The 10,303-nt window shown below is 46.0% G+C and overlaps 1 protein-coding gene across 5 annotated transcripts in view; it reads left to right on the top strand.

Annotated features, from left to right (window-relative positions):
• Nucleotides 1-306: 306 nt before the first annotated feature.
• Nucleotides 307-10,303, top strand: part of ppargc1a (peroxisome proliferator-activated receptor gamma, coactivator 1 alpha) — a 44,724-nt gene continuing 34,727 nt past the window's right edge. For 3 of the 5 annotated variants that reach the window (XM_031792073.1, XM_031792071.1, XM_020504244.2), the window contains exons 1-2: nt 309-487; nt 3,814-3,993. In XM_031792073.1, the coding sequence (XP_031647933.1) occupies nt 440-487; nt 3,814-3,993 (228 nt within the window). In that variant the 5' untranslated portion in view covers nt 309-439. Of the gene's footprint in view, nt 488-3,813; nt 3,994-10,303 lie in introns of all 5 variants that reach the window. The other 2 variants (XM_031792072.1, XM_031792070.1) reach the window with 2 other exon arrangements.

Raw genomic sequence — 10,303 nt, 5'->3', positions numbered from 1 at the left:
ACTGTGCATTTTGATATCTTGAAATGCTGTAAACGTGTCAAACGTGTGTAGGCCTATATACCAGTGAGCGGTCTGGGCATAGCAGTGACTTGATACGAAAAGCAACGATATATGTGGGCTGCGCTAGAAATATATTTTATTTCTCCGTGTCATTAGAATTGACCGATTTTTTTAGTTGGAACATATTGACGATGCGCGTTCCAGACCCCGCCTGCTTCACAGTACGTCATTGGCGAGTAGTAGGGAGGGGGCGAAGGGACTCACTTCCCTGCCTACTTTTAATAGCTTTGTCATGTGATGGAAGCAGTTGTAAGACAGGTACCCTCAGTTCATTCTCGGTAAGGGGCAGTAGCCTGTGCGAGAGCGAGTGGAGCGCGAGTGGATTTCTTTTTGCCTGATTTCTTTTTTTGTTTCTTTCGGACCGTCATTCAGTGCCTGGATGGCGTGGGACAGGTGTAACCAGGACTCGGTCTGGAGAGAATTAGAGGTGAGCAGTTCTAAAATATCCAACTTATTGTCAACTGTACCGTTCTGGAACGTTTTGGGTGATGGACCACACAGAACATCCAAAGACGGTGATATCCGATAACGAATACGTCTTTTCCTTTGCTGGTGTTGGCACGGGATGCGTAATATCGCCGCTATTGCGCTGAGGATACGATACGGGGAAATGCACAGGAATACATGACAAGTGGAGGGGATAAAGCAAAATTGCTGCTTTTACTTCATAGTGTCGTGTTTAAGTCGTTATATGTAATGTTGTAGGCTGCATGAGCGGTGCGTCTCTTGCAGCCCTGGAGTTTGCTGCTGGTCGAGTCTCCCTAGGATGTCGTGCAGTCGGAAAGAATGTTTACATGCGTATGGAGATCTTTCCAGTCAAAGTCTGTATTCGCTCTTGTGCTGATGTGAGAAGGGTCCGCTCTTGAAGTCCGAATGACAGAAATGTTTCTAAGTCAGGTATTGTACAGTGACAAAGAACATTCACGACGATATACGTGTCTTTTTATCGGGGCTTTATCGGGATTTTACGTGATTTGTTCAGTGGAAAGTGCAGGGGTGATAACAGGCACGGAGGTTCGATATTACGGAGGAGCATCTTCTCTTACATGTATCGGGCGCGTCTTGACATTTCTGCCAACAACATCCGTTTGGAGGAGTAAACACATCTGTAGCCAAGTTGCATATTACAAAATAGGCTATGAGAATGTTTTGACCGGTTAATGAAAATATTTGCGTAATTGCCATCGGTAATGTTTTTCCCACGGCATACTTTGTAAGCTCTTGGTTTAATTAAAACGCACGGTGTAGATTGACAACTCAATGCAATGATTTTTACTTGAATAACTGGAAATAATGCAAATAGTGATTTGGAGATGGACGATAGACTATAAATCTGTTATTAGTGTTATGCATGTCTATGCAGTTTGTTTTAGGCATTGAGCTGTAGGCTATAGTCTGCAGTTACCGTCGACTTTAACGCATTCATGGGATAGAAGCTCATCTTCGATATGAAGCTGCTGTCGGTTTATCAGCTTTTCTCCATCTGTCTATTATCACCACTCGAGGCAAGATTGAATGACAATTATTCGCTTGACAAAATGCCTTGAAATGTCAGTTTAACCCATTACTTATTGACCAAGACCATTGACCTACGCATGTATTTAGTTGCTTTCCTTGACAGCCTGGCGAATTACTTTATGCCCCAGTAGCACTCCTTTACACTTTAACTTCAATTATTCATATCGATAGATGGATGCTCGGTCGTCTGAGCCAGCCTGTCAAATTATTATAATTTAAAAAAAAAATCATTTTAGTTTTTTTGTTCCGTGTCGACATTTTCGAGTGTATCATCGTAGTGATATCTGCTGCCTATCTATTGTGTTGTTCACCCCCCCCCCCCCTTTAAAAAGGTGCGTGTTTTTCAGGAACCTGTCCTGCTTGTGACAGACATGCTAACTTTATTCTTTATTTTCTAAGTGCGTCAATTCATTCTGAGTTGAGTATAAATCATGCCGTGAAATTTCCAAAGACCGCCCCTTTACAACCAGGGAATTTCACTCAACATCCCCAGTCATATTCCTAATAATCTCACCATAGCAGGTGCTTGTATGTGTTCTGTGTGTGTAAATCACGTTGGCTCGCAGTGGCGGTTAGCGCACTCCCCCCTCGCTCTGTCTGGCGGCGCTATTTCATTAACACCCTTGGAAGTCGATGAGAAGATTGAGAGGAAATGTCAGATCTCTCTTTGATTTCTTTTTTCGTATATCTTGATAAAGTGGGGCATTTTACAGGGCTAGGAGGGATAGAGACTATGATGAATTTGCATCTTTATCCTAGTTTATGGGCAAAGGAGAGGGAGTTGTGTCGTAAATATAGCCTATGACTATGTCATCTCATGAGCGCAACCAGAGGCCGGATCGACTATGGCACGTGTTAGCCGGGGCGTTTTTCTTTTTTTGAAGCCTACCTCCCACTTGGTATAGTAGGCTATCTGTCTCTCTGTTGCCCTGAGTCGAACCCTAGGCTCATCTCTCTCCAGTCAGACCCCCTCTCCCTCTCTCTGGCTCCTTGGCGAACTAACTGCCTCCGGGGTATGCCCGAGGGTATCACCATTAACTCTCCCTTAAGTCTGCATACATTGAATCCTGACAACTCTCTAGCCAACATTTATGACATGTGGGGTTCGATTTGACATTTGCCAAACTTAAAACGCCTGTTTATCTATGCATAACGAGGGTGTCAGTGAGAAGACGCTAGAGTAAATTTGGGATAAATAAAAAAAACCTGCATTTGGCTCACTCGAGCTGATATCTCCTTGCTTGCCTGGGGGTTTCTCTCTCTGTCGAGTAGAAGTGACTGCCATGTTCCAGAACAAGATGCATTGCGTGCAGTGCTGGCATAACCTTGCCTCAAGCAAGCACGGGCCGCTGAAGCAATTAACATTTGTAACATATTGGCACCTGAATAAGAAATGTAGGTTAGCAAAGCGCCTTCCTGGAACGTGTTTACATTGAGCTTGCAACCGTTGGCGCAGAGTCAAACGTCATTGCCCCATCTTCCTCCTCTCTCCACACCACACATATTTAAAGTCTGTGGATCCCCTCAACGCAGTTCGATGAAGCGATGATTTGTGTCTGGAGAGCGGCGGAGCAGCTGTAGCATAGGCCCCTATATAAAAGCGGACAGTGACGAATGAAATGGCAGCATTTAGCATCACCGCGGCCCGCTGTATCACATGTACGGGGTGGAAAACGACTGTTGGGTCAGAGTGAAATTTGTGCCATGGCTACCGCTGCCATTGCGTTGACGCGCCCAGGTCAGCCAGTCAGGTGGCAAGTCTAGCCATGCTGTCATTCAAATGAGGTTGACCCCGAGAGTTCAGCCTATCAGTGACATGGACATAAAACCATAGGAAGAATACCCATGGAACACGATGTTGAATGAATTATCAGGCTTTATGAATGTCTGACCTATTAGGCCAACAGGCCTAGCAGGATTTCCTAGTCTACTAAAACGAACCGTGCAGTATGAGAAATGTAAAAAGGTAGGCCTATCAATAAAGATGACTTGTTATCATCAAATACATAATGAATGTCCTCAAGGCCAGGATGTAGTGCACAGATATTGCATAATAACCATAAAATAATACCTGTGGGGGTAACGGCTTGTGAATTAATGTGAAAAAGTAGCTTCCATCATTTGCCTCAGTGTGCGTGTGTGTTTGTGTGTGTGCGTTGGTACGTACGTGTATGTCTGCGCACCTTTGTGTGTGTTGATGGGTTTTTGACAGCTTCCGTCTTCTTGTCTCCCCAGTGTGCTGCCTTGGTTGGCGAAGACCAACCCCTCTGTCCGGACCTCCCCGAACTCGACCTCTCAGAGCTTGATGTCAGTGACCTGGATGCGGACAGCTTCCTGGGCGGGCTCAAGTGGTACAGTGACCAATCAGAGATAATTTCCAGTCAATATGGCAACGAGGCTTCCAACCTCTTTGAGGTAAGAGAGCATATCATACTACAGCTTGTTTTTATTTCCCCAAGTCTCTCTGCTCCCCTTTGCCCCAGTATCACACAATTTATGACACGGTCGTTAACTATTTACGGATATTTTGGTAGCCTGGACTCTTGTTCAGTATGTATTTTTCCATCTAGGAAGTGGATGCTAGGTAAATGAACTCTTCAGAGGTCACCAGCCTGAGCTCAGTCAGCGATAAAAACAGACGCGTCACACTGTATGCTGAGTTTGCTATCTGTTGAAAGCCTTCCAGGTACATGATAAAAACCTCCCGCCTCGTACAGTATGTAGTAGTACCGACTGTATTGAGAGAGGGACTTTATATCCCCCTGAAAAGTACGAAGTCAAGATAACAGGGGTTTGGCGATAAGCCTGGAGACCTTTGTACTGCCCTTTGGCTTCTCTCCCTGACAGTACCTTATCAATCCCCCAAGTCATTTATTACAGTCCAGCCACTGCTCTACTCTGCTGTGGCAGGCATCTAAAGGAGCAGAGGAAATTAAACCCAGCTCTTGGCCCTTTGGCCCCCATATTATGGCCATATTGCAAAAGCCCCCTTTTCCAAAAGGTTTGGGAGGAAAATGTTCATCTTTCAACCTGCGGCACTCTCTCTCATTCAGGGAGGCAAAGTCCACTGAAAGTAGCATGCTGGGGGGAAATAAAGTCATTTGGGACAAGTAAGCTAGGAGAGACAGTTCATTACTGGTTTATCAGTGGGGAGATAGGCGAGGAACATGGAGATTGGTGCTGGCTTGGCTGGAGAGAGGAGAATGCTGGAGGGGAATGCCACTGTTGGTCTGTAGCATGTCATGCTGTCACGTTTTCGGAGGCGGAAAGTGTGTGTCTCAATGGCCCCAGTAGGAGAGAGGTTGATAGCGGACAGAATTCTTTCCACACACACACACACACACACACACACACACACACACACACACACACACACACACACACACACACACACACACACACGCCTCCCTCCCTCCCTCTGGTCCTTCAACCTAGTGCCAGTGAGGGGCCCCTAGACAGTCCCTTGTGCTCCGGGGTCCTGAGTGCTAGTCGTGTGACTCCGGACCCTCAGAGTGATATGGCCTGCGGCCGATGAGGGGATGGATAAAAATACAAGCTGGCATGTCTGTCAAGTGTGTGTGTGTGTGTCACATTTTAAAACACAATGCACTCTTTGAGGTAGCCAGCATAGAGAAACCAGCACTGTACGAAGTGTGTGTGTAGGATATTACATTATTTCAACACACATACTACACAGCTACGATCAGAAAACAGCTGTAACATTCGAAAAACATCTGAGCACTAATGAATGTGATGCATTTCAAATGAGCTGGCTTTACAATCAATGAATGTATTCCTTGTGCTCGTGGTTGCCATCTGGAATTGGAAAGTGGAAAGTTTTCAAGTTGCCATACGAAGTGCTCAGTACATCATACTGCAACGCTGGGAGTTGGCTCGTGTTATTAGTAATCCTTACTAATCTGACAGGGGAAAAATGGTTGGTTCTCCCTCTGTGTTTGTGTGTGTGTGCGTGCACGCTCACAGATCAGAGGCTTGGGGCTGGGGGTTGCCGCACAAACTTTCTGCGCTTCCCTGATTGGCCTGTGTGGGGCACTGCAGCGCTCAATCACAACGTCAGGTTTTAGAACTGGTTAATGATTGGCCAGCTGTTATGTGAAACAAGTTGGCACAGGGGACTTTGTGTTCTTCCTCTCTCACAATCTACTGCCAATGTTTTCTTAAACTACCTGACTAGAGGTTAATGGGTGTTCGTGGTAGGTCGTCTCTACCCTAACCGTAACCTTAAACAATGCACAAACGAATGAATACACACGCACACACACAAACCTCATAGACATACAAATCCACACACATACTTACATAACTACTGCACACACAAATGCGCATAGTCTCTCTCTCAGTCTCTCTCACTAATTCTTTCTCTTTTTCCACACACACACACACACACACACACACAGAGTGCTGAAGGGCCCGTTGCTCTGTTTTTTTTTTTATCCCGCATGTGTGATTTGCCATGGAGTTCTTCTAGTGTGCACAGAACAGAACAGGCCCTGGCTGGCAGGCAGATGAGCAGAGAGATCGAAAGCGAGACAGAGAGATAGGATCGGGGAGCAGCAGCAGAAAAGGCACAGTGGATTGTTGTGAACTTGACGGTTGATGCCCTTCAGTGTCAGTTCGCTTGGCCATGATTCATCTGGAGCATCTCCGGGGCTAAAATGGTGGAGTTGAGTCTGGAGGTGGTAGGGGAGTGGAGGCCGCTTCCCAGGGAGGGTGCCTAGAAGCTGGGTGCAGCTGTCACCGTGGGGCCCCGTTCTGGAGGGTGGGCGGCAGGGAGGGGGAACCAAGACGGGGAGATGTGTGCTAGGCTGGGCTCCCTCTGGCTACTGCACACAACTGGAGGGAGGGGGAGAGCGTGAGAGATAAAGAGAGAGATAAACAGATATAAAGAGACAGAGTGAGAGTGATAGAGGCAGAGAGAGACTGAGACCGATAGAGGGGGAGAGACCGCAAGAGAGAGACACCCTCTGATGCCAGAGAAAGAAAGCTTTGTCTTTCCTTCTTTAAGAACAGCCTCTGAGAATCCTTCCTAAAATGGACACCCTGGTTGTGTTTGAATGAACTTCAGTCGCGGTCCAACGCTATTTGAGAAGTATTGTTTTTGTAGCGTTGGCACTGATGCAGATGCTGCCGGGCCGCGTGACTGGCGGTGGCAAATGTGTAAGCAGCTTTATTATTATACACCTAGAATTTAGTTTTTAAAAAGTCGCTGGCTGTCGATAATGTGAACATCTAGCGTGAAGTTGGTTTGATCATTAATGGACCAGGGTGATTGTTCACATCCTGCACATGGGCTATTCGTGTGTGTGTGTGTGTGTGTATGTTTGCGGGTGTGCTTGTCCATGTGCATTGTGTGTGTGTGTGTGTGTTCTTTCCCTTGGATGGCCTATTTTACTGTACTCTGCCAGTGTTCTTCAGCGGGATCCGGACAATACTGAGAGTGGCACACAGCCTCTTACAAGGCCAGCTATCAGTCTGGACCACAGTGTGCTCTCACACCTCTTCAACACGCCCTGGCCACTAAGCCAACACTTTCTATATCGGGCAATGGTTGTTGGGTCTGCCAGTGAGATTATGTCCAGAACTCCCCAACCGGTTGCCAATGTGGACTGAGAATCACGTGGGATCTCCAGGATACTCAAACAACAGATCTAGATTCAGATTCAATCCCTACCTTAAACCTTATGCAGATTAAGCTAGATCTGATCCTAAATCAGTGGTTAGGAGCAACTTTATACCCACTCCATCAAATATGGCTGCCGTCTCCTTGTAAGGAAGGAGTGGAAATAACATTTGCCCAATGACAGCCGGTCTCAAACACTCTGATCAAGCCATTTAAAGATGACTCTATCCCCAGCTGGCAATCACTCAACATTACCCAGTAAAGATATCAGACCATTAACAGAGTCTCTTATTAACAACGATAGTGAGGTAGTCAACATCGCTAGAGGTAAAACAAGATGTCGATTGCGTGCCTCTGTCTGAAACAAGTCGCTGATCCCGCGGATTGAGTGATTGGCGTCATTTTCGCGGCGAGGATAGAATCCTGCCGTGGAGTGCCAGCGGAAATCCCCCAACTGATTAATTAAAAACAATAGAGTCTGGTGAGAGAGGGAGTGGAGGATTTAGGGCATTAGCCAGGTACTGTATATGCAATGGCTTTTTCTGTGTCGGTCGCACACAAACACACGCTAGATTAGTCATCGGAGGTGGGCGATCTTGCTTACGGCGGGTTTGGGATTGTTAAAGGAAGAAGGTATTATGCCTCCGAGACAGAGGTCCCTCTGTTTGTTTCATTTTTGTTTGTTTATGTGTTGTTCAAATGTTTCCCTGGGCAGATGCAGTGCTTACGCATAGCGGGCCGAGAAAGACAGCCCGGATTGATTAGGGGGATGTGTGTGTGTGTATGTTTGGAAGTGCTGATTGTGTCGCGATCAAAATGTTTGTTTAATAGTCCCCCCTCCCTCACCCTAGACACTCACAAGTAGTAAACTTGCACGCACACACACGCACGCATGCACACACACACACACACACGCATGCACACACACACACACACACACCTTCATCACCCCCTGTTACCAGTCCCCGCTGAACGCTGGCTGCGTTTACTTTGCAAATTTATGCTGACATTTGAGAGCACAGCACACGCACCCTTTCTGCAGTTCAGCAAGGGTGGCTAAATTATCATACTGTTCTGTATAATATGATTCTCTCAAGTGAGCCCTATTAAAATAAAACACACTTCCCATAATTGTTAGGACCCCTACTTTGTGCACAAACAATGTAGTTTGATAAAAGCCAGGCTCCCCTTCTTCTGATAAACAAAGGCAATCTCTGTAACAGTGTAACAGACTCACAGATCTGCCATTCTGGCTGTAATGTAGTCTTGTTGTTTTTTGGGGGGAGGGGTGTTGCAAGTGTGCTGATCAAAATGTTATGTTCCAATACCCCTTTCTTCCAACACACACAGGCACACTCAAGTGTACACGTATAGTCATTCACTCACACGTGAACACACACACGTCAGCACACACACACACGGTTGAGTCAGAGCGTTATCTCTGAGCGTCTGTCAGATTCATTCCACAGCAAAGAGATACTCTCACTCTATCTCTCTCTCCCCTACACAATACTCCATTGGCTCTCACACAGACACACACACACACACAGACACTCTCCCCAAACAGCCCCGTTACGTTTCATATCCAATGGGCATAAAGAAATGGATTCACCCGCAGACTGAGGGATGGGGAGGAGGGGGGAGGGAGTGAGGGAACGAGGTGAGCGAGGCAGCCAAGAAAATAGTACCCTCAGGGCATGTTTGGAAAAGAGCAAGAGGGAATATCTTTTGGTGGTTGCTTGGCAGGCTGGCTGGCTGACTGTTGTATGTCTTCCTAAAGAGATACAATTCTGATTGAGGGCTGGGTTGGAGCAAGTAAGTGCCCCAGCTGAGTGTCCTCAAACGTATTAGCTGATTGTATCTCCTTAACAAGACACCTGCACACACATGTGCACACACACACACACACACACACACACACACACACCCTCCTATTCAATCAGATGGCACCGGTACGGCCAAGAGTTTAATGGGTTTTGTGTGTGCCGTCGCTAGCCGGACTGTCTGTCTAATGTTTCGGGGTCTGTGTATCTAATGATGAAAAGCTTTGGGTCCCATCTCACACAGAGAACCGTACTGTACTGGGCATGGATGGAAAACACACTAACTGTATCATCTGACAACACCATAGACACTGCATTCGGAAAGTATTCAGACCCCTTGACTTTTTCCACATTTTGTTACGTTACAGCCTTATTCTAAAATGGATTAAAAACATTTTTTTCCTCATCAATCTACACACAATACCCCAAAATGTTTTTTTAAATGTAAAAAAAAAAAGAAAGTCTGAAATGTTTGAAAATGTATTACAAATTAAACCCAGATATATCACATTTACATAAGTATTCAGACCCTTTACTTAGTACTTTGTTGAAGCACCTTTGGCAATGATTACAGCCTCGAGTCTTCTTGGGTATGACGCTACAAGCTTGGCACACCTGTATTTGGGGAGTTTCTCCCATTCTTCTCTGCAGATCCTCTCAAGCTCTGTCAGGTTGAATGGGGAGTGTTGCTGCACAGATATTTCCAGGTCTCTACAGATATTTTTGATTGCATTCAAGTCCGGGCTCTGGCTGGGCCACTCAAGGACATTCAGAGATTTGTCCTGAAGACACTCCTGCGTTGTCTTGGCTGTGTGATTAGGATCGTTTTCCTGTTGTAAACTGACATTTTTCATCAAGGATCTCTCTGTACTTTGCTCCGTGCGCCTTTGCCTCGATCCTGACTAGTCTCCAAGTTCCTACCGCTGAAAAACATCCACCTTACATGCTGACCAGACCGCTAGCGTGCGTACATCCGTCATCGCGTGCATGTTGATTTTATCCACCCACACCAGGTCACACAGGTTGAAATATCAAAACAAACTCTGAACCAACTATATTAATTTGGGGACGGGTCGAAAAGCATTGAACATTTATGGCAATTTAACTAGCTAACTTGCTGTTGCTGGCTAATTTGTCCTGGGATATTAACATTGGGTTGTTATTTTACCTGAAATGCACAAGGTCCTCTACTCCGACAGTTAATCCACAGATAAAAGGTTAAAGTTTGTTTCTAGTAATCTCTCCTCCATCAGGCTTCTTC

The sequence above is a fragment of the Oncorhynchus kisutch genome, linkage group LG16, assembly GCF_002021735.2.
Source record: "Oncorhynchus kisutch isolate 150728-3 linkage group LG16, Okis_V2, whole genome shotgun sequence".
Classification (NCBI taxonomy): domain Eukaryota; kingdom Metazoa; phylum Chordata; class Actinopteri; order Salmoniformes; family Salmonidae; genus Oncorhynchus; species Oncorhynchus kisutch.
The sequence above is the reverse complement of the archived record's forward strand: the minus strand, read 5'-3'. Positions and strand labels throughout refer to the sequence as shown.